General features: G+C 40.2%; 8 protein-coding genes across 11 annotated transcripts in view; 4 read left to right on the top strand and 4 right to left on the bottom strand.

The window, feature by feature from the left end:
* Positions 1-697, bottom strand: part of LOC104818870 — a 1,045-nt gene extending 348 nt beyond the window's left edge. Inside the window, exon 1 of one of the 2 annotated variants that reach the window (XM_010548653.1) lies at positions 6-697. In XM_010548653.1, coding sequence (XP_010546955.1) covers positions 6-478 — 473 coding nt within the window. In that variant the 5' untranslated portion in view covers positions 479-697. The other variant, XM_010548654.1, reaches the window with a different exon arrangement.
* A 545-nt stretch (positions 698-1,242) lies between these two features.
* LOC104818869 (F-box protein At5g49610) lies at positions 1,243-2,960 on the top strand. Its single transcript, XM_010548652.2, has one exon. It carries the CDS (start codon positions 1,524-1,526, stop codon positions 2,607-2,609), a length of 1,086 nt encoding a protein of 361 aa, XP_010546954.1. The 5' UTR covers positions 1,243-1,523; the 3' UTR covers positions 2,610-2,960.
* Positions 2,877-5,838, bottom strand: LOC104818868 (pentatricopeptide repeat-containing protein At3g48810). 2 transcript variants are annotated; one of them, XM_010548651.1, is made up of 2 exons: positions 4,698-5,838; positions 2,877-4,514 (listed from the first exon to the last, which is right to left on the bottom strand). In XM_010548651.1, exons 1-2 carry the CDS (start codon positions 5,427-5,429, stop codon positions 3,360-3,362), a joined length of 1,887 nt encoding a protein of 628 aa, XP_010546953.1. In that variant the 5' UTR covers positions 5,430-5,838; the 3' UTR covers positions 2,877-3,359. The 2 variants fall into 2 exon arrangements, with proteins under 2 accessions (XP_010546953.1, XP_010546952.1); XM_010548650.1 differs by having other exon boundaries at positions 2,877-5,838.
* Positions 5,839-5,937: 99 nt separating this feature from the next.
* On the top strand, positions 5,938-8,214 carry LOC104818873 (ER membrane protein complex subunit 6). The gene is made up of 5 exons (XM_010548656.1): positions 5,938-6,023; positions 6,561-6,691; positions 6,825-7,020; positions 7,624-7,643; positions 7,871-8,214. Exons 2-5 carry the CDS (start codon positions 6,576-6,578, stop codon positions 7,899-7,901), a joined length of 363 nt encoding a protein of 120 aa, XP_010546958.1. The 5' UTR covers positions 5,938-6,023; positions 6,561-6,575; the 3' UTR covers positions 7,902-8,214.
* Positions 8,215-8,394: 180 nt separating this feature from the next.
* LOC104818874 (protein REDUCED WALL ACETYLATION 2) lies at positions 8,395-12,175 on the bottom strand. Of its 2 annotated transcripts, none has more exons than XM_010548658.2 (16): positions 11,817-12,175; positions 11,563-11,654; positions 11,333-11,473; positions 11,190-11,246; positions 11,019-11,091; positions 10,615-10,773; positions 10,298-10,447; positions 9,962-10,217; positions 9,761-9,876; positions 9,547-9,633; positions 9,360-9,448; positions 9,214-9,276; positions 9,064-9,120; positions 8,884-8,980; positions 8,622-8,780; positions 8,395-8,463 (listed from the first exon to the last, which is right to left on the bottom strand). In XM_010548658.2, exons 1-16 carry the CDS (start codon positions 11,847-11,849, stop codon positions 8,458-8,460), a joined length of 1,635 nt encoding a protein of 544 aa, XP_010546960.1. In that variant the 5' UTR covers positions 11,850-12,175; the 3' UTR covers positions 8,395-8,457. The 2 variants fall into 2 exon arrangements, with proteins under 2 accessions (XP_010546960.1, XP_010546959.1); XM_010548657.2 differs by having other exon boundaries at positions 11,333-11,476.
* Positions 12,176-13,363: 1,188 nt separating this feature from the next.
* On the top strand, positions 13,364-13,965 carry LOC109116907. The gene has a single exon (XM_019203177.1). It carries the CDS (start codon positions 13,585-13,587, stop codon positions 13,810-13,812), a length of 228 nt encoding a protein of 75 aa, XP_019058722.1. The 5' UTR covers positions 13,364-13,584; the 3' UTR covers positions 13,813-13,965.
* Positions 13,966-14,454: 489 nt separating this feature from the next.
* LOC104818875 (nuclear poly(A) polymerase 3) lies at positions 14,455-17,863 on the top strand. Its single transcript, XM_010548660.2, has 10 exons — positions 14,455-14,882; positions 14,984-15,061; positions 15,387-15,494; positions 15,760-15,822; positions 15,900-16,061; positions 16,161-16,274; positions 16,380-16,442; positions 16,532-16,828; positions 17,007-17,171; positions 17,287-17,863. The coding sequence occupies exons 1-10, from the start codon at positions 14,634-14,636 to the stop codon at positions 17,662-17,664; spliced, it is 1,677 nt and encodes a 558-aa protein (XP_010546962.1). The 5' UTR covers positions 14,455-14,633; the 3' UTR covers positions 17,665-17,863.
* Positions 17,864-17,967: 104 nt separating this feature from the next.
* LOC104818876 (galactokinase) lies at positions 17,968-21,629 on the bottom strand. Its single transcript, XM_010548661.1, has 13 exons — positions 21,392-21,629; positions 20,791-20,975; positions 20,601-20,647; positions 20,420-20,514; positions 20,245-20,327; positions 20,047-20,115; positions 19,749-19,934; positions 19,505-19,639; positions 19,244-19,378; positions 18,959-19,029; positions 18,766-18,843; positions 18,529-18,670; positions 17,968-18,279 (listed from the first exon to the last, which is right to left on the bottom strand). Exons 1-13 carry the CDS (start codon positions 21,552-21,554, stop codon positions 18,169-18,171), a joined length of 1,500 nt encoding a protein of 499 aa, XP_010546963.1. The 5' UTR covers positions 21,555-21,629; the 3' UTR covers positions 17,968-18,168.
* Positions 21,630-21,934: the final 305 nt, after the last annotated feature.

The following is a 21,934-nucleotide window of genomic DNA, read 5'->3' on the forward strand; positions in this document are numbered from 1 at the left end:
TGCTGAACTTGTGCTGCACCTGTTGTTGCTTGTCATCATCTTGCTGCTGCGTATTAATCGTTTGAACACCGAAGAGTGATAAAGGGAAAGATTTGGAAAAACCGGCATGGGTCTTGAAGGTGATCCGGCTCGAGCTCCGGCTAACCTGAACCTCGCAGAGCGATATCCACACCCACAACTCCTTCGCCTTCACCCCTCGCAGGTTCTTGATCTTGTTTGGCTCCAAGAACGCGCTCACTTCCTCTTCCAAACACACCGCAACGTTCTCGAACCTCAGCTCCTTTTCCTCTTCCGGCTTCTTCCTCTGCTTTATCCAGACGAAACCCGTTTCTTTCACGCGCCCGCACTCCTCGATCTCGTGGAAAGTCAAGAGCTTGTTTGGCAAACCGGTTTCAGACAGCCAAGAACTGAACTTGTCTCTGCAGTTCTTGTCGCCATGGCAGATCTCTGCCTTGGCTCTCACGGCTTCTGTCACCATTCCCTTCACCTCTCCTCAAATTCCTTTGGGAAATTGCTGGCTCTGGTGTTGAGTTTGAAGCTCTTCAAGGTGTTTTTATCTCCTAAGAAAGCCATGGAGGATGAGTGGAATATGCCCTGCATGAGGATCTTATGTGGCTTTTCCCTTAAACTATTTTTTTTTTGTTTTTTTCTTATTCTTATATTATGTTATATAATATATTTAATCAAATGGGATTTGATATGCTGTGTAGATACGTCTGTCTTTTGTCTTTGACCGTTCCTTACCATACGTCCTTGCGGTTAGTATTTTTTTTTTCGTAATTTGGTTAAATTCATGATATTATTATTTATATAATTATGATGTTAAAAAAAAGTGAAAAAGTGTCAACAAGTGGCATCCCCTGATTCTCTTGCTTAAAACATTGAACACACGCAAGTAAAATTGTTGGGTTAGTGTGTGAGAACTTCAGGTTACAAAACCATGTATATATACACATAAAGAAAAACTTCAAATTAAATGTTCAAAGAAAATCACAAATTACAAATCCGAAATAATCAGAATCGAATACAAAGAAGAGGAAAGATATTAAAAATCACATTCCAAAACATATAACATAAGTTTAATCTTCTTCAGAATTTTAACGAATTTATGAAAAAAAAATATAAGGTGCATTTTATATTTGGGCCGTAACTATTTAATGGGCTGGGCTTTTTTAATTGTGGAATTGATTCATCTGGAGGGCCTTGGTAAATAAGGCGTGCGCTTCTTCTTCTTCCCGATCGTCATCTCTCGCGCGATTGCACGTTCGTCTGTTTTCTCGTTTTCATCAAATTCCTTTGCCCAGAATCCACAACATTTCTTCTCTTTCTCTTTGTATTCGATTCATGCTTTAGCTCCATTATCGGAGCCTAACATCCTCTTCGACGGAGAGCGAATAGCCGCGCCCCGTATGATCCAATTTTTTCTTTTCTTGATTCAGAGTTGCGTGGATTTTGGTGTTAATCGGATGCTGTAAGACGACGAATTTTTAGTTTTTTCCATCTGGGATTTGGGAAGTAGATTCATGGATAATCGAAATGGCGTTTTCTTTCCCGATGAGGTTGTTCTTCAAATTCTGGTCAGATTGCCTGTTAAATCCCTCTTTCGGTTCAAATCCGTTTGCAAGCATTGGCACAGATTGTCTTCCGAGAAATATTTCACTCGATTGTACAATGGAGTGTCTGTGAAGGAGCAAATGCTAGTGGCAGAGGTGTCGGATTCTTCGGGAACGAAATCTAGCTTAATCTGTGTGGGCAATTTGAGGGGTGTCTCCGAGTTCTCATTGGATTTTCTGAGAGATAGGGTTAGGGTTAGGGCTTCGTGTAACGGTTTGTTGTGTTGCTCTAGCATTCCTGAAAAGGATGTGTATTATGTCTGCAATCCATCGACCAGAGAGGTTCGGCTATTGCCTAAGAGCCGAGAGAGGCCAGTAACAAGGTTCTACCCTGATGGTGAGGCTACTCTTGTTGGCTTGGCTTGTGACCTGACAAGGCAAAAGTTCAATGTCGTCTTAGCGGGTTATCACCGATCTTTTGGTCAGAGGCCCGATGGGACCTTCAAATGTTTGGTGTTTGATTCAGAATCCAACAAATGGAGGAAATTCGTTTCCTTGCAAGACGAATGCTGCTTCACTCACATGAACAAGAACCAGGTCGTGTTTGTCAATGGGATGCTTCACTGGCTGATGGGTAGTTTGTGTTATATACTTGCACTTGATCTTGAACACGATGCCTGGAGAAAAGTTCTGTTACCGGATGAGATCAGATGCGGGGATGGTAACCGGGTTTATCTCTTGGAATCTGATGGGTGTTTGTCTGTGATCCAAATCTCGGATGGATGGATGATGATTTGGAAGATGCAGGATTACGAGAATGGAATTTGGGTTGTCATCGATAGGATTAGTCTAAGGTGTATCAAAGGGTTGGTTCCAGGCATCTTTCCTATATGCCAAACTGGTGAATATCTCTTCTTGGCTACTCATAAACAGGTTTTGTTGTATCAAAGGAGGAGTAAGTTGTGGAAAGAGATGTTTTCTGTCAAGGGAAGCTCATCTCTGCCGTTATGGTTCTCAGCATATGCGTTTCGTAGCACAATAGCATCATGTAACTAAGGTTTGAAAGTGGAAACCCCGTGGACATGGAACAAATCTCAGGTTTAATGCTACCTTGTGTACATATTTGTGTTTGTAAAGCTCAAGAACATGTTTTCGTTTTGAGAGGTTATGATTCTCTGATGGGTAGTGTTTTGTTTCTCGTGTGACAAAGTAGATTATGATGTTTTTTCAATGGCAAGATTGTTCCTTGTGTGACCAACCCAAATCTCTGATCCTTGTATTGGATACTGTTGTAAAATTTCTGAATCCGATGGGTTTAAGATGTAAATTCTGAAAAGCAGTGTTCATGAAGTTGTCGGAAATCTGACAGAGGAAACTGGCAACAGTGCTGGCACCAGTTGCTAGCAGTAACAACAGCAAGAGAAGGGAGAAGGGAAAAGAGGCAATGATAAAAAGCTGTATTCTTGATGTAGTAGAAGCCGCCATTTCAAGATTCGAAACTGCAGAGGGTTTTGTATAGACATACATCTTCTCTTCTCTTCTTCATGTTCAAAGTTTTCCATGGGAAAAACAAGAACTGTGACCTTTGTGGCTGCTCTTTTATTGTACCCTAACCTTCCTTCATAATGGCCTGAGAATTCCCCGGCTAAATTTTGGTACCCTTTATTCTCCTTTATGTAAATAAAGAAAACCCAATTCTCCCTTCTTCAATCTCTACGACCTCCAAACGCTGTTTTTGGCAGAAACTCACGTCAGTTTTCTGAGTGTTTCTTTCAGATGTAGAGCTTCACAACAAACAGCTTGTGCTCAAACATGTCTTGTCTGTTCTGCTTGTAGTATCCTATCAGTTCCTTCACATGTCTGGTTTGAGTCACTGTTCAACTGGTCTTGGCTAAGGATCTCATCCAGGATGCCATGGACAGGGCTGATCTGACCTAACTTGTCAAACAAGCAATGAACTATCACATTCCAAGTGGCAATATTTGGGAAAACCCCTTCACGCATCATCCTCTCGAGAAGAATCACAGCCTCATCTATACCAGAAGATTTGCAGAGACCCCATATCAGATTAGTGTATGAAATCACATCAGGTCGCCAGTTTCCTCCTCCATAAGAAACTCGGTCCAATGTACAGGTCGCAATATCGGCTCTGCCTTGTTTACAGTATGCAAGGATGATCATATTGTATGTTATACCATCCGGAGATTTACCATCCACCAGCATTTTCCCTGCTATCTGCAAAGCTAGTGCTGGCACACCATTGCTGCAGAATCCATGCAAAAGTGTATTGTATGTCGGTAGACTCCATTCCATGCCTCTCATGGAGATTTCTCGGCTAAGATCATAAGCTTCTTTGATTCTGTTTCCCCTCAAGAATCCATCCAGTATCTCGTTATACGTTGTAATGTTGGGCAAACACCGATATTTCTGCTCCATTTCTCTGAAAACTTTCTCTGCCCAATCTAATCTCCCAGCTTCACATAAACCCTTGATCAATGCATTAAACGCAGCCACAGCATGAGACCAACGCTCCTCTGACATGTTCTCTATGAGAGAAAGAGCTTCTTTGAACTTGGAATGCTTACAAAGAACTTGCACCATGCTTGTATAGGCAACAATATTGGGGCAGCATCCATTTGTTAGCATCTTATTCCATATGGAAGCTGCACCCTCCAAACTACCTGCTTTAGCAAACCCCGCAATAAGAGAGCTGTATGTCCTGATGTTTGGAGAATGTCGGTTCTCTTCCATACGTGTAATGATAGATAGAGCCTTGTCCATATGGCCATACAAGCAAAACCCTTGTATCATGGTGTTATAAGCCACGACATTTGGTTCCAAACCTTCTCTAATCAATCGGTTCCAGAAGTCGAGCGCATCAAGGATCTTACCCGTTACAAAACAACCCTTCACCAGAGAACTCAGTGTATGAACATTTGGCTCACATCCCCGTTTCATCATCTGAGCCAAAAGCGATAGAGAGAGCTCAATGTTTCCAGAATCGCAAAGAGAATTGATAAGCGTTGAGTACGATATAACATTAGGAAGGACCCCCTTCTCTGACATCTCTCTCATCAAGCCAAATGCTTCTTGAAATTCATTATTTTTACATAACCCATTGATCAAAGCATTGTAAACACTCACAATAGGTTCAAATCTTGCAGCAAGCTCCCTTGCCTCCTTCACCATACCAAGCATACACATGGATGAAATCACAGTGGTGTAGCTCACAGCATCAGGGGAACACCCTTTATTCGACATCTCCTGCAGCAACTTCTGAGCACCATCCACCTTGTTGTTCTTACACAATGCCTTGAGAAGTATATTATATGTGAAGACATTCGGCTCAAATCCATCTCTCTTCATGTTTCTATATACCGGATAGATCATCTGAATCCTATTCTCACCAAGCAGAGTATCCAAAACATGGTTATATATCTTAACCGAAGGATCACACCCGAATTCCCGTATCCGATAGAACATCTCCAGAGCTTGTTCGGCCAAACCCACTTGCCGGTATGCACTAATGACACTGATGAACAAGTCTTCAGAACACAAGAACCCTTCCAGTTTCATTTGCTGCAAAAGATATTGAACACTGTCTATCTGGCCATCACCTGCAAGTTTCCTGATCATGACATGGTATGTCAAAGGCGTGTGCTTGAAGATGTTCGAATTCGCTATTGATTTGAAGAATTGCAAAGCTAAGGGCACGCATGATTCTTGTCTCAGCCTCTTCACCACATCGGTTTCTTTGATCTCTGCAGGGTTTGGACCGTCTCGAAGGAAGTTCCCATTGAGATTTGTGTTGAGGACAAAAGGAATCGAGGGCTTCTGAACTTTCAACAGCAAGGAGCATCCTTCTCTCAAGTACATCAGAACAACAAAAAAAAGTTCGAAACCTCCGCAGATTTGAAGCACAGAATCCTAGAAACCGATTATAAACAATCTAAGCGAAACCCTTTTCCAGAAATTAAGAAATTCGAAGCTGTTAAAATCTAAATCACAAGGAACGCTCTTCTCTAGAGGGATGATAGCAGGACCACGCTGCTCAAGCTCGAAAATTCACCAGAACTCAGTGAAGAAACCCAGGAAGTGGTTTAAAGAGGATACTTTCGGTAAATTAAATCAAGCAATTAGGGTTTTGTGGAGGTTTTACTCAGCTTAAAAGGTCAAGCGCATTTGGAACTGTGGAAGAAACCGGCGACGAAGGTGACGACGATCCGGGCGGAGAAGGAAGCGAGGTCCTTATAAATTTATAATTCCATGTGACCGAAACGACACCGTGTCCGTACAAATTGGGGGGCTTTTTGCAATATCAGAAGTTATGGGAAGTATTTGGTAGTTTTCAAGTGTTCTGGGTCAGTTTTCATGAACGGCTTCAAAATATAACTAGAGGCGAAGATATAAATCTCTCTTTTTATCGCAGATCTACAATTCTTTTTTTTGTCTGCTCGGAGAACTTCTCAGGTGAGTCGAATTTTTCTCGTTGTGGATCCCAACCTCTCTTCGAATTTCAGATTTCTCTCGTCGTTTCTGGGTTTCGTTGAGATTGGTTTTGTTTCTGAGGTTGAGTTAATGATACACGGATCTGTTACCAGATTCGTCCCAATCTCCGCCAAAGTCGTCGCGCAATTTCTTCTTCTGGGTGTTTTTTCCTGTTGATATTTCTGCAATGTTGAATTTTGCTTATTCAATCGATACATCTGTGTGGTTGATTGAATCCATTGTTTTCAAGCTCGAATTTTCGATGATTTATTTCTTCATGCTGCTTCCCGTATCCCAACTCGATCGCGATTTCGGGTGCGATCTTGTCTTTTTTCTGGTTATGCGACTTCTTTTTAGTGATTGATTAGACTTGAGCAACTATTTCGAGTTTAGATGTTCATAAGAAGTCACAAGCTAAATGTTTTTAAGCAGGCAAAAAAGCAAGTTTGAATTCGGATTCGATCGCTTTTTGTTTACGAAGCATGATGATGATGAATGTTAATGGCGGTTTGTCTTTAGATTGGTGCTATCTCAATGGGTGGACACAACGATTCAGGTTCATCTGAGAAGAGATCAAAGGACGCCATGAGCGAGATCCAGACCTTCAGTGCAGAGAATATGCAGAACAACTTGAGAATCTTACAAAACAGGTCAGATTCGGTACAAATCGGTATATGTTTCAAGAAGGAAATTTGCTGTTTCTTATTACCTGATGTCGGTTGGTGCTCTAGCTTCTTGTTTATTACAACACTGGAGCTTTGTTACTTGGTTATATATTTGCAGCCGGACGTTTTTGTCAATTATCGGTGGCGTTATTGCTGGAATACTGGGATTCACAGGCTTGACGGGTTTCGTATTTTACGTCCTCCTGATGTCAATTACGTCGGTCGGGCTCTTAGCCAAGGCGGGATTCTTGGCCAACACGTACTTCGATTCTTGGAACCGGGTTCTCTTTGATGGCTTCCTTGGTGGCCTCATGGTAATTGACTTCATACCCAAACGAAGTTGCATCATCTAAATTCTTGCTGTCTCAGTTTCATAATTGTCATAGTATTGTCTAGTAGTCTCAAATCAAAACTATGAACATTCACAAAAAAAAAGGGGAAACAAGACTAGCCAAACGTTAATACCCACCCATGGTTGGAAGGCAAAATTAGCAGAACCAGTGGCAAAACTCTAAGGGAAATCTGTGAAAGTGGTGTTGATGGATGTCATCTCTATGTGTAGATTATTGTGATTAGTTTCGGATTAGGGTTTTGGAAATTTGGAAAAGGTTGACAATAATCAATGTAAGTTGCACATGAACATGAACATGGGCATACACACATCCTTTTTGTTGATCCAGTTAAGGCATAGATATCATGTTTCTCTGCTAGTTTTTCACTCGTTGAAGGAAGTAAGCAAAAGGTTGATTGTGTTTTAGTAAACTACATTAAGGGACATAAACTAGTATGAGTGTTGTGATTAGCAGTTTGTTAAGTAATGTATGATTAGTGCTCATATTCTCCGACTTTTTTTCTTCATATGGATTTCGGACAAAAGTCTAACTGATATTGTTCTTCCTGCTGTTTTTTTTTCGCAGTCCTTTGTGCTGTTCTGGACGTATCCTTAATCTGAATCTTAACAGGAACTTCTTGTTTTTGCGCACACATCACACACACACACACACGCATATATATGATACGTTCAACTTCTTAAAAATTATTGAAGCCATAACGTTTTATACGAAAATTTTAGTTTTTATTTATGATTTCTCCAGATCTTGATTTTTCGTCGTCAGTATGGGTTTTCGGTTCCATATGCTGGTTTCTTTGACACTTATTGAATAGATTTGCGTACGACATTGTGCACATATTCTGAAGGATCCTCGAGTTTGGATTGGAGATGACAAAGACAGAGTAAGCAGAAGCTGGTTGGTTTCATCTACAAGATCCTATGATATGTTTGAGCTCCAACAATTTTGGAGCTGTAGCATTTCAACCATTTCTTTCTTCCTTTTTGCAGCTTAATGCTTCACTTGCTCTTTTTTTGTTTTTTGTTTTTAAGATAGAAAGGTTACGCTCAATATTTTTCGCATTTATTGGATAAAATGCTTAAAATGAAAGATTCTTGGAAGCAAGCCATTATTAAACAGTGAATCACTACGTAATGGATATATAACAGATGTTCATGATTCAGACAGGGGGGGGGGGAGGATAATCTCACCTCATGTAATGGATATGTTTGAGTCACCTTTTTTTTTAAAAAATTTATACAGAGACATCACCAAACTCACTTTTGTCTAACTCTTGTGTTCTCTAAGCTCACTTATCTGCCCGAAATCACATACGCGTGGCAATGAATTTGTCTTACCTTTTTTTTGGGGGGGGGCTCCCTTCCTTCACTTTGCGTGGATGCGTTCCAGATTCAGACACATTTAGAACTGTCGAATGGTAAAGAACTCAAAATAAGAATGTAAAAGAGAGAGAGAGAGAGAGAGAGAGAGAGAACAAAATAGGATTATCTGCATGAACGAGTTTGGCTTCCATTGGCGTTGATCCAATGATGTCAAAAAGAGATCGAGAGGATTATTTAACTAACCAGCATCTGGGGGACTCTGAGCAGAACAAACGACAAGAAGTACAAACAAGTGGAGATTATAGCTGCTGAGACGAAGTTGTGCATCAGCCTTTTGTTGTCCTTTGCCGGCACAAACGCCACTTTCAGAGTGTTTGTCAGCTCAAATAGCCTGTAGGAAATCTGATATATACCGACTCTAAATCAGCGGCAGGGCAAAACAGATCATAATATCTTTCCGGATTTGAAAGAACGTTGGTGATTTTCGGAGAAGGGAATTTCTTACCGCGATGTAAACCGAAGAAGTGAGCATGAAGTTCAGCAGCGGGTACTCGGGGATGAGAGAAAGCAACAACTTGGGTTGACCATCAGGAACTCCCGTTCTGCGGGTTTTGAGAAGACGAGATGGGTAAGTCTTCCTTTGATAATAAATTCATAAACATCCGCAAATAGGATTTGATAGTACCTCAGCCATATATGAAACTGGGAGATATATGTCTCCAGTGTTATCTTCCCAAGCCACCTATAAAAAGAACCGAGAGAAATGCCATACTCAAAAGGAACTGAAATGCCAGATCACATGAGCAAGAATCCAATTGATTGAAAGATGCCTTACGCGAGAAGGGTCAAACTGTAGCTGCGGAAAGACTGGGTGATGTTTCGGAGGCATATATAAACTCTGGCAAGTAAGAAGAGACTCATACAAGTTAGTCGAGATCGAAAATTTCCAGCATATATAGCTTTAAACGGGAAGTGAAATACGTTATCGGAATCCATGAGGTGTAAGGATGGTATTTGTTGTAAGTGAGCTTGTCCAGTTTGTATATATACTCGTACCAGAAAAATCCCACCTAAAGGTTTCATGAAAACAAGAGCCAGATTAGGTGGAAGAACAGAAATGTCAGATTTCATTCGTTAGGACAGGAAGTGGGGTGGGGATTTGTTTTACCGTTAATGCTATCAGCGCCACAGTTGTTTTGATTGCTACCCTGGACTTCACTTCAGCTTCCTCCAACTTTTCCATCCATCTTTCAACCTTATATTAAGAGACACATCAAAGAAATGGAGGATGATTTATGATTATCTATAAACCAACCATTCGAGAAATGAGTCAATATGAAGATAAAAGGTAATCAAGATAATTAAGCATAAAGAAAACTTACAGTTGGATGGTAATATGCATATATCATCCCGATAATCCATATGTACCGATCGAGGCCTGAACGGAAATGCCACTCATGCAAGAGAGGCAACTGTGGTTTTGCTGGGTCAGTGTAACCTGCAATTTTGAGCCGTTTGATTGAGTCATCGTCTCATAAGCACATTCTTTTAGTAGAAAACACAAGATCTGGATAGTGGCTCACCCATGAAGAAAGTAAATGGACTCCAAACCCATTCAAAAACCCCAGGAACTTCCCATATGAGGATAACCACTAGGAAGCAAGCAACGATTTTGGCAGCGATGACTGAACCAAACTCATTGAACTTGTTCAGAATACCAAGTGCTCCATAGACCATTAGAGTGAACAGGGTGTGCATTGGACATATGTAGTATAACATGTAACTGTTGTTGAGGATAATGCAGCAGAAAATGACCAAAAAATTTAGCCGCCACATCATCTGTTGAACAAAAATTATGTTAAGATCTCAAGTAGGGAACGGCTAAGAAATAAGAAGACCCTTGAGCCTAGAGGCCCCACCTGTGCAAACCTTGCAAGACTAAAGTCTTTGCGGATGTAGTAGTAAGAAAAGTTTCCAAATCCAGTCATCCACACATAGGCGGCAATAAAAATACGGATTGCATTATAGATTTCTGAAGCAGCAAAGTAGTGGTACATCAAAAACAAGACCTACAAGACACGAAAATAGGGCAATAATAAGGCAAAGGCAGATGAATGCACATGAAGAATAAAACAGTATGAATTAGTGAAAATATCTCCCTAGTTTCTACCAGATGTGTCAACAAACATATAACAAATCGATAGGGGAAGTCTTTATCATATATGTAAAAACAAACCTGCATCCAGCCTTTCCATTCCTCTGTTTGATGCCTATTCAAGTACATGATGGACTTCCCAGAGAAAGCCGATTTATCATTATGTATCTTGAAAGAAGTTAATGCGGAAGCTATGATGAGAAGGAAGTACAGGAACAGAAAGAGATCCCGGTTGTAGCTCTGCATTAACATGCAATAAAAAAACAACAAAATAGAGAAGCCAATCAGAAACATGGAAGCATAGATGGGTAAACCAAACACCAGCAGCAATAATTTATCATAACATCTCAAACCAAAATCTTATGGGGTCCTTTGTTTTCCATACTACTTAGAACCTAGCAAGATGTTCAGAAGAATTTGTAAATATTATGCTGCAACATAACCATAACTTATATAGCAAGAACTAAAAAAGATATCACCACCACCTTCTTGGAGGAGTTGAAAACATCTGTGCGGTCACATATGTAATAGTACGCCAAAAGCACCATGAATTCCACTCTGCAGAAGGCATAGACATTGTGGGTTTTAAGATATCAGAAATATGAAACTCCCAAATACGTTTATTGGAATTCTTGCCATATGAATCCAAGACTCACAATGCTCTAAGAGTAAGCCGGTTCTCAACTAAGAAGGACTCATCCAAAAGGAAGAACCTGTCCAGAACCAGACATAAGCATGTAAGAGAACAGCAGACAAATCATAGGTTGCTTCGAAAAACTAATGGAACCCTTTTAGTAACCTGAGGATAGGAGAAGGAATGGGCGAGGCCCTGGCTCTAGGAGAACCTGACTGAAGACTTCCTCCTTCCAGTAACAGAGCTTTATCATCATCAGTTTTCACCAGATCCTTTGATATTTCCACTAAATTGACATCGGACAGCCTACTGACGTTGAGAGCAGACAAACCCCAATGTCAAGACAAACTTGAACTAACTTCATCGTACAAGTACAAGAGCTCAAATCAACTCACGCTTTGGCGGAGGCAGAATTCTTGCCATAATGCAGATACTCGGAGTATAACCAAGCTAATAAGACCGGCAGAAATCCCAGCAAAACCGAGACCTGCAAATATGAACAACACAATCGCAAGCATACTTGCAATAAATCGACAGGAGAACCGCGATTCTCGGAAACAAGCGCTCAAACTCTTAAATCAAACAAGATCCGACGCAGATGAACCTCAAACGAGGAGAAACAGTAAGCATGTCGCTCCAAGGAGACTACCTGTCCAGGTGTAACAGGTCCAGAAATCTCCATTTTTGGCCAGAAAAAGGACGATCGAGCGAGAGAAGGAGACGGATGCAAACTGAAATCGGAGGCAACTCTACTCTCAAATCAAATGCCGAAGATTTTGGTAATCTGCCTAGGTCTTCGTACCAGATCTATCTGAGAGCGACGATTCTGGAGAATTCCATGGGGAAGGCGAAACAGGACTCGTTCTTCGATTCGATCAAAGGTGGGATTCAGACAGTCTGGTTCGATCGATCCCCCGACGCCAATTTTCCAGGCAGATAGAAGCCTCGTATCAGTGTGAGATTCACAAGTTCAGTGAATATTGAACTTACGTAATCATAAAACAAATAAATACAGAATTCAATGGGGATATAATATATATATACACACATACATATTATACATATAGTCTGAAAAAAAAAGATTTATACGGAATCAGCAATTCTAGACCACTGGATCTGTGACTTTATACACAGGAATTATGGTATGAACCGCCGCATGGAATTGGCATGAAAATGACGTGTCACCCAAATAAATCTCAAGCTTTAATTACAAACCGGTGGAGTTTGCGAAAGAGCTTAGATTCCATGCGGGAGGGTGCATGTTAATTCCAGTGGAAGTGTCACGTGAGAATAACGCGTTCCTTAGATTCGGTCTTCGGAGCTGTCGGCAAGCTCCAGAGGGCTGTGCCACCGACATTAGCATTCGTTCGGATCCAACTCTAGTTTTTTTTTTTTTTTCAGTTCTCAAAATTAAAATTCAAAACGAATTGAACGTCAACGAAATCCATTTATTTCTTAATATTTTTAACACGAAATAAACTTTAGTCAAATAAACACATAACAACATCAAAACACTGTACAAATCTACATATTCAATTTTTGAAAGAAAAAAATACATAACACTTTATAGAGTTCTAAGAATTCCTCTGTGTGATATATGACAGAACAGATTTAGATATATATATATATATATATATATATTAAAATATCAGTATGTCAAAATTTTTAAATATTGAACTTCATGGGCTTGATGGGCCGTAAGATTAATAATTGATTAGGGAGAGAGTGAAGAAAGATTTGGATGAGGCCCATTGGGCCTCAAAAGAAATCATCATATGAAGCACGTGGACGTCATGTATTGTCTTTGGACCACCAAACTAAAAACAAAATTAAGAAAGAAAAAAAGGTTGAAACCAGATGTGGACGACCACAAAAGAGACCCATATATAATTATATTCCGACGATATTTTTTTAAAATATCATCATATAAATGTGTAAACTAAAAAACAAAACCAAAACCCAAATTTCGTTTATTTTCCTTCTTTTTTTTGTCAATTTTCGCCTCCTCCTGTTTTTTCATATTAAAAACAAAATGGAACCCAAATTTGAAAGCCTTGTTGTATGTTTTTTCAATATATTAATTAATTAGCTACGGTTGTGGAGACAAAAAATAATAATTAAAAAGTTCAATGAATTACTTTACTTTAAAGTTTTCATGCAATTTATGATATTTTCATATCAAAATACATGAAACATGGAAATTAATTGACACTGACCACCGAATAAACCCCACTTGTCAAACAAGAGTCACATCATAAATGAAGAAAAATCATAATTACAAAAAATTATCCTTTTTCACAGACGAAGAAGAGCCGAGAAAGATAACAAAAAGAGAGAACCCCCGAAATTCTTGAACAGTAAACAAACACGGAGGCGGAATCCGGCGACGGAGGAAGAGAACAGAGACGCGGCTGCTGATGTCATCTTTCAGGTGGGTTTCGATGGATCTGCCGTCGTACCTGACGTCATCATGGATTTTCCGGTGGCCGGAGGTGGATTTCTCGTACCTGAGCCTGTCGAGTCTGAGGATGTCTGGTTTCTCCATAATCGACGACGTCTTGTGGAGCTTCGTCACCATCGTTGAGTCTCTCGCTCTTGTCGCCATGCTCTGTTGCTACTTCTTGCTCTGTGGCTGTACCCTCTGATTGATTCTCCGCCTTTTTTTTGTGTTCTTCTCTTCTGTGTGATATGGGTTTCTGAAATAAATTGTGGGTTTAGATTTTATTTTGGAAAAAAAAAATCATTGATTTAGAAGCATGAAAAGATTGAGATCGAAGAAATAAAATAATGAGCAATCATTGAATAGGGTTTTATAAATGCATTTTTATTTCATTCTCGGTAATTTTACAATTGTATCTTCTCTGTATCTAAGATTTTTTTTAAAAAATGGGGCAATTTGCAGATATATGTTATGTATGTGGGGTTATAAAAATAAACAACCAAATCAAATACACTAATAATAGGTACCCATATTATATGATATGATATATTGTACTCGTTATTGTATTGTAATTATAAGCATTGATCTAAATGGGGTGAATTTGTAATTAATAACAAATTTGGGTCCAGTTTGAGAAAGCATGAAAGTAGATGCCGACGTGGCGGCACACTCGAATTTCGCGTCAAAATCGTGAGTCCCCGTCATCCCCAGCTTGACCTTCAACCAATCAAGGCCTACATTTATGACACGTGGATTCATTTCATCGGCTTACTTTGTACACCTGGAGGTAGATGATTTTAGCCTTCTCAAATTTAAAAAGAGAAGAGGCGAGGCGGAGAGGTCACAGAGGATATAAGAAATAGAATCATAGGGGGAGTCGCTCAATTTTCTTGCCACCAAGATTTTCTGCGAGTTTCCCGGAAAACAAGGGAAAAAATTTCTGGGAAAAGACAGAGAGAAAAAGAGAGATAGAAGGGATAAATTTTCTAGGAAAAAAATCTTTTGGCTGTTTTTCTTTCATTTTGTATGGCGGATTATGCCAACCGCCAAAATGTTCATGTCTTCTCCGACTTCGATCATCGCCGCTTTTTCTCCGATCATTTCTCTTTGAACCCTGATTCAGGATTTGCCCGCTACCCGTTTGGCGCGATAAACCCTTGCTTCGCGCCTCGCGGTGGGGTTCTTGTTCCGCACGTTTCGGCTTTGGTCGCGTCATTGGGTTTTCCTCCTCCTATGGCTCCGATGGAAGAAGAAAGCTCGATTTTGCTTCGTCGGGTAAACAATGTCTACCCATTTGTCCGTGATATTTCGCGTGTCAGAGATGATATTGGTTCCTTTGATTTGGGCTGCTTGATGATTGTGTTTGTCGGTGGTAGCTTATGGTCAACGAAGGACTGATTCCGTCTCTGGAGGAGGAGAACAGAAGAAGGGCTATTATCGAGAAGCTAAAAAGGGTACATTCATAATCACATTGATGGTTTTATCTTTTCTTCCATGAATGTTCAATCGTAGAGTTCTTGCTGGATTGCTGGAATCATGTTGTCTTGCTTGGGTTCAGTTCTTTTGTCTTGTGTGTTTAAACGTCACAAGCGTTGTCTCGCATTTCTTGTCACGCTTGAGAATGGTTACGATTCTTAGCCTGGATGTTGTTCATTCCATGACCTCTTTGAGCTTGAGGATGAATGGCAACCTTTTCTCTCATTTGATTGCATGTTTGTATGAGCATTTTTCAAGCTTATGGAGTAATTTAAGCGGTGATTTACACGAGTCAATGGGCAGATAGTTTTGAAATGGGTCAAGAAAGTTGCTTGGCAACGTCGTCTTCCAAAACATCAGATTGCAGCCACCAGCGCGACCGTAATAGCTTATGGTTCTTATGGCCTTGGGGTAATTATCTTTTATTAAAGCTGCTCCCTTACAAATTTCATGTATAACGTCTCATGAACTCTCTTAGCCATTGAACTCTCTTAGCCTTACAAAGTTTGTTCTGAACAAATTCAAACAGGCCTTTGTTTCAAGTTTCATCATTTAAATCATACAACAAGAAGTAACTTGAAAACCTAAAGAGTAAAGAAAATGATATCAAAGAATACTTTACCATCCGTTCATTATGTTTTGATTAACTATTATGTATTATCTCTCTCATTTACAGGTCCATGGTTCTGAGTCAGACCTTGATGCTCTCTGTGTTGGTCCTTTCTTTGCCACCATAGCTGTGAGTTCACCTAGTCTATCAAATCATTAAAAAAATACTTTGAGACAGGTCTGAGGTGGGTTGTCTCATGCATGCAGGAGGATTTTTTCGTTGTTTTGCGTAACATGCTCAAAAGTAGACCAGAAGTTTCTGAGATCCACTGTGTTAAAGATGCCAAAGTTCCTCTCATCCGCTTCAAGTTTGATGGAATCTTGATCGATCTTCCATATGCTCAGCTTAAAGTATTAACCGTCCCAGATGTGCGTTCTCAGTATTTACTCTAAATTCTGGTTACATTCCTTTGGAGAAAGCATAGTTGTGACTTGTGAGTATCAACTTCTTGAGCATGTGTACTGCAGAATGTGAATGTGCTCAATCCTTTCTTTCTGAGGAACATTGATGAGACGAGTTGGAAAAGCTTGTCTGGAGTTCGTGCAAATAAATGCATTATTCAGCTGGTTCCAGTATTGGAGGTAATGGTGATACTATATTCCATGATGTTTAACAACTTTTTACGCATCTTCAGTACAACTTGATGGTTGAATTTTTCTTTGTTGAGCACTCCATTCTTGTCGTAGAAATTCCAATCTTTGCTGCGATGTGTCAAGTTATGGGCAAAGAGGCGAGGAGTATACGGTAACGTGAGTGCTAATTGAGTTTCATAGCTCATAACTGAGAAATTCTACATCGATGCATAATTTCAATGCGATATGATCTTTTGCTGTCTCAGTTGAATGGATTCCTAGGGGGAGTACATATGGCTATTCTCGCTGGTTTCGTGTGTCAGTGTTACCCAATCGCTACTTTGGGGGCCCTTCTGGCAAATTTTTTCAGTACATTTGCATACTGGCAATGGCCTAGGCCAGTGAGGCTGCGAGATGGAAATTACCCCGCTGTTGGATATCCTCCAGGCTTAATGCCCATCCAATTGCCATGTGGTGCACACCAATACTGCAATTCCAACATAACTCGGAGTACGTACTATAAAATAAGGGCAGAGTTTCTCCGAGGGCATAATTTGACAAAGGTGAGCTTTTACTTTCTCGATTTTTCACTAAAAAGAACCCTAGCATATCTATCCAACGGATTGCAGGTTTCTGGGCATGTTTTTTTTTTTTCAACTTCTGGTTTTATACAATGTCTCTTTAACTTTAAGCTTTAGCTTCATTGGCTTGAGTCTTTGACCCATCTGATGTTGAATGCAGGATTGCTTGAACCCTGACTTTAACTGGCAGAACTTGTTTGAGCCTTTTCCATATGCGAAGAAGTACACATGGTTTGTCAAAATACACCTCTTGGTACCAACTCAGGATGAGTTTGGTTATTGGGTTGGATGGGTGAAGTCACGTTTCCGCCGTCTTCTGATCAAGGTGCTTTCATCATTGTTCTGCTCTGTATTATTCCACATCTCTAGAACAAAAACGTACGCAGATGCTATTGCCTTTTTAAAGCCGGTATCTTTATACCTCTTATATGACAATGCAGCTAGAGGAAGTGTATGGAATATGTGACCCGAACCCAGCAGAGTATGCAGAGATGGAGGTTAAGCAGCCAAACATGGTGTTCTACTGGGGCTTACAGTCTGGAAAGGTGAATTCTTCAGACATGGAATCCGTGGAGATGGATTTCATGAAGAGCCTCAGCAATGGATATCAGAGACCCCTTGGCAGAATCCAGTTATCGATTGTGCACGCTTCTCAGTTGCACAAGACCGATCAATTTGATGACAACAAAACCAAGAAGACGACGAGGGCTTGCTGGAGGATCCGGGAAGACAACAAGCATTGTAAGAAAATGCCGGTTTGCTCACAGCAGTTGTCAGATCATTACATGGTCGGGTGTGGCGGCGGAGGAGGTAGTTGAAGTGTGATTTTGTGTGTGTGATGTTTTGACATTTGGGCATTTTGGTGTGAGTTGGTTTGGTTGACTGTGTAAATTGGTATTAGGGAAATTAGGACACAGAAACCTGCAGCTTGAGTTTTCATGACAAAAGAGGGTACATATCATATGTTTGTAATAAGTTGTTTCTCTAAGTGGTTAAATTCCGTGTAGATCTTCTAGACTGATGATTTTTTGAATGGTTAGAATTTTGCCTCTGAAAAGATCTGCTGATTTCATAAACCATAGATCCGAAAGTCAGAATTGAACCTTAAATGACTTGATCAGTTAGGTCTCGGGTTCAATATGGTTTTATTCAATGCACAAAGATCCACTTAAATAGGGTTCCAAAGACAAATAAATGAGCAAAGAAAAGGGGAAAAAAAGACATCCTTATCAGTCAACAAGAGGAGAAGGACCGTACATACACCTTTTGTTGATGGCAGTGAAGGATGAAAGAGAAGAAAGATGAAAGAGAGACAGAGAGAGTTAAAACTTGAAGATGGCAGCCCCACTTGAAGGCTTGGAGGCAAAGAGATACTGCTCCATGTCTTCCTCCTTCACCACACCTTTCTCTACCCTCTTCCCATAGAACTCCTCCTGCGTTTTTTGTTTTGTTTTCCCATATCAAAACTTTCATGTCAAGTGTATTCAAAGTTTATTCCTCCTCTTTGCAGAAAAGGAGAGAAATAGACATTACCCGAAAGAAAAAAGGGCCAGAAAATAGAAACTTTCTGTAGATCATATGCATCAGCTAATGCTATTTTTCTGTTATTTTTAGGTTCTAAATCCATGATATTAGCAGGAGAAACCAAAACCAAAGCCTTAAAAGATGGGTCATTGTGGTACCTTCACGGAGGTGATGAACCGAGAAGCAGAGGGCTCTTTCACAAGAGCAACAGCGCAACCGCCCCATCCAGCTCCAGTCAGCCTTGCCCCGAGAGCTCCATTTTCTCTGCATACATTCACCAGTTCTTCCAGTTCCGGGCAACTGCAAAACACAAGTTCCAAACGAGGGGGACATAAAATTGAATTTATGTTGGACAAACTTCATGTGAGTCTGTGTCTGCATGTGTATGTATTCACCTGCATTCATATAATACGCTGCAGCTGTAATGGCTTTCGTTCATGAGATCACCGAGTTTCTTTAACTTGTCTTCATCGCTGCAAGAGTGTAAATTTTTAGGGTTAAGGGTCATAACCTTGTGGAGTTTTTCTTGAACCTAAAAAGATCCATGACAAAAGTTGTGAAAAAGCCAAGGGGACTAAACAAGTTTACCTTAGTGTTGAATACACGGTGTCCTTGAAAGCGTGTACTCTTCGAGCTTCAGAATACACGTGTGCAGCTCTCTAGTGATGATCAGAAGAATTACGAGAGATATGGAATGTGTATGTGTTAGTTCAAACGAATAGATACAACAAACACTCAGTAATTTACAGAATCACTAACGAATAGAATACCCTATGAAGAATAGAAAGAGCATTGCAAAACTGTACAAAAGCTTTGATTTGTTCTGGACGAAGTGATATTTTGTCGATTGCAAGCCAATTATGATCATTTTACCTGATGCAATTTGAAATGCTTGGCAGCGTTAAGTACAGCTAAAGAAGTTGGATCATTGCCCAAGACTGATGGCAGTTTCTCCTCAATGATTTTCTCGATCTCCTCAGCAGTATATGGTTCTTCCTTCAAAAATTCCTGCAATGTAAAAGAAAAGAAAAAAAAACCCAAATATTTGAAAACTTACCCATTGCATGGAACAGACAGACAATAGAAAAAACATCAAACTCTTCGGGTTTTTTGCAGAGCGAGTTGGATGAATACCTTAACAGCAAGAACAGGATCAGACGAGCCACGATCACCGGCGAATGACACACATAATCCTTCCACATCAGAAAGAGTCTTCACTTTCGTTACTGCTTCCTTCGGTTCCATTCCAAGTTTTATACCTAATATGATCTGAGATTCCAAAACCACATGATAGATGGAATCATGCGTGACCAATTAGCCAAGAAGAATGGAAAACAGAGTGAAGATAATGCAGCAGAAGATTTATGCTAGGACTTACAGAAGCAAGTCGGCATTCAACAACTCGGTTGTTGTAATTTGTAGCAGCAGTGACTGCCTTTTGAGATTCTGCCAGGGAATGAGCTATTACAAAGCTCCCTCCATCAGGGAGCTTCACATCAGTTGCTCGAACAGGATTGAAGTCAATAAGCTCAGCAAAGCCATTTTTAGCCATTACGGAGATTGCCTGGGACAATGGTTGAGATCAATCCATGAGCTAAGATGAGTAATTTTTGCGCTCACTTGCTCAATAAAGGCAGTAGAAACACAGACAAAAGAAGAGAAACCCGTAGTTTGACCTGGTCCATTCCCCCAGACTGTGTTCCGATGTGTCGCTCACATTCACAAGTAAGTTGGGCAAGTTCTTTCTGCAAGAAATCGAAAGCAAAGGCAAACCAAGATGCATCGGTCAGAATACAAGAAACTTGACTGATTCTACAGTTAAGAAGAAAGTTACGGAATTCCACTGATCAAGTAAATAATGAATGTGAAAAAACCTTCGCAAAGTTCTGACTAAACACAGCCATTATAGCAATTGTTGATGAACAAACAAATGCAGCAGAGCTTGATAGGCCAGAACCTAAAGCAAAGAAAAGCAGCCAACTATTCAGGGTAAAAGGGAAGTCATGCTCGTTTTTATGATGCATCTAATTAGAATACGGGAACCCATACCCGTAGGAACTATTCCATCGACGAGGACATCAAGTCCAACTGGAGAACCAAGATCCACGCCTTTTGACTTCGCATATTCATGGAACCCTTTGTAGCTGTAAAATAGAAACTGTAAGCACTTAACAAAAGCGATATCTTTTGAATGTTGATGGAAACTGGACACCAAAACTGAGCCACTCACCCACAAATGAAGTAATGACCCCATTTGTGATTCTTTAAGTCAATCTCCTGTGAAACCCATGAGCATAGCAACAATCAGATCAAAACAATACATAGATTTCTACAGCTTCAACCAAATTCCAGAACCCGAAATAACAATGATGAGACGACACAGACTATGTAGCATTATCGATCAGAAAAGCCGATATAACCTGGTCAGGATCAGCGGGATAAGTGCACATGGAGTACTTTTCATTAACATTTGCAATCCGGAGCTGATGTTGACCCTCTTGTGTCTCGCGTTTGCGTATGGCTATAATCGTATCCTGCCTAATGGCCATTGGCAGCACCGAGTATCCTTCGTAGTCAATGTGCTCTCCGATCAGATTCACTCTCCCTGTATTCGATCATTCGAAGCAACAGCTTTAGCATCTATACAGGGTTTTCAAAATCAATCCAAGAAATTAGAAGGCACTTTGATTTTGTTTTCTCGATCGCACTACCAGAACAAAGACGAGGATCCAACAGAACAACCTAGATTCTCTGTCATGTTCCGACGCTTTCTCGGAATAACAAAGTTCAACATCTATACCAAGCATCATAATCAATCCACCAAAATCAAGAAATTCCGTACGGTGATCCAAAGCCCCACAAGGAAAGAGATGCCCAGAGATCATCTCGCTTAGTTCTCTCAACCAAGTCTCCATTTTACGTGATCCAACAGAAATAAACCCAGAATTCTCCACTCACTCTCCGTCGTTTTCTCCTCATCCAAACAGACAATCCAGATAAGTACTGTCAAAAAAAAATTACCTGGAGAGCGAGCAAAAACCTGGGGAGAATCACCGAAGACCTCATTGAACTTGGCCTTCAGAACATCGAAACGACGCTGGGCTTCAGCGAGGTGAGATCCTTCGCCGTAAACAGGATCGAGAGACGAGAATATCGGGACAGCCGATTCTTCATGTTTCGCCATTGATGAATGTCCTCGGGTTTTTCACTCTTCTCCCTCAAAACGAATGTTCCGAAAGCTTTCACTGAACCTCCTTTCTCACGAGTCACAAATATAAAAAAATAATTAATTAATTATTAATTTTTTTTGTCAGATTTGGTTGGGATTACGAAAGATCTTTTGATCTAATATCCGAATTTTTAGATTTGTTCTGCCAACCAAACGGCAAGATAATTATGGCAAAAATAGAGACGTTCGGTCTTTGATTTCGCGAATTCGAAATGAAATATATTTTATTTTGTATAATATAATTAATCAAATCAAATTGGATCAAACAAAAATATGTACATGGCTATTTTTGGAAAACGAAAGAACCGAATCCTAGAAAAAAACTGTCAGAGCGG

This window comes from Tarenaya hassleriana, unplaced genomic scaffold (assembly GCF_000463585.1).
Source record: "Tarenaya hassleriana unplaced genomic scaffold, ASM46358v1 Cleome3, whole genome shotgun sequence".
NCBI lineage: Eukaryota > Viridiplantae > Streptophyta > Magnoliopsida > Brassicales > Cleomaceae > Tarenaya > Tarenaya hassleriana.

Bases quoted from the DNA above. Each gene is read 5' to 3' on its own strand.
- LOC104818869 (XM_010548652.2), top strand. From the start codon at position 1,524: ATGGATAATCGAAATGGCGTTTTCTTTCCCGATGAGGTTGTTCTTCAA.
- LOC104818868 (XM_010548650.1), bottom strand. From the start codon at position 5,429: ATGTACTTGAGAGAAGGATGCTCCTTGCTGTTGAAAGTTCAGAAGCCC.
- LOC104818873 (XM_010548656.1), top strand. From the start codon at position 6,576: ATGGGTGGACACAACGATTCAGGTTCATCTGAGAAGAGATCAAAGGAC. The intron at 6,692-6,824 runs GTCAGATTCGGT...ATATATTTGCAG, and splicing joins TTGAGAATCTTACAAAACAG to CCGGACGTTTTTGTCAATTA. The intron at 7,021-7,623 runs GTAATTGACTTC...TTTTTTTCGCAG, and splicing joins GCTTCCTTGGTGGCCTCATG to TCCTTTGTGCTGTTCTGGAC.
- LOC104818874 (XM_010548657.2), bottom strand. From the start codon at position 11,849: ATGGAGATTTCTGGACCTGTTACACCTGGACAG. The intron at 10,774-11,018 runs GTGGTGGTGATA...ATGTTAATGCAG, and splicing joins TTTTCAACTCCTCCAAGAAG to AGCTACAACCGGGATCTCTT. The intron at 10,218-10,297 runs GTGGGGCCTCTA...TTTGTTCAACAG, and splicing joins GTCTTGCAAGGTTTGCACAG to ATGATGTGGCGGCTAAATTT.
- LOC109116907 (XM_019203177.1), top strand. From the start codon at position 13,585: ATGTCATCTTTCAGGTGGGTTTCGATGGATCTGCCGTCGTACCTGACG.
- LOC104818875 (XM_010548660.2), top strand. From the start codon at position 14,634: ATGGCGGATTATGCCAACCGCCAAAATGTTCATGTCTTCTCCGACTTC. The intron at 14,883-14,983 runs GTAAACAATGTC...TGTCGGTGGTAG, and splicing joins GCTCGATTTTGCTTCGTCGG to CTTATGGTCAACGAAGGACT. The intron at 16,275-16,379 runs GTAATGGTGATA...TTCTTGTCGTAG, and splicing joins AGCTGGTTCCAGTATTGGAG to AAATTCCAATCTTTGCTGCG.
- LOC104818876 (XM_010548661.1), bottom strand. From the start codon at position 21,554: ATGGCGAAACATGAAGAATCGGCTGTCCCGATATTCTCGTCTCTCGAT. The intron at 20,515-20,600 runs GTGAGTGGCTCA...TCTATTTTACAG, and splicing joins GGTCATTACTTCATTTGTGG to CTACAAAGGGTTCCATGAAT. The intron at 20,116-20,244 runs GTTTTTTCACAT...GATTTCTTGCAG, and splicing joins TTAGTCAGAACTTTGCGAAG to AAAGAACTTGCCCAACTTAC.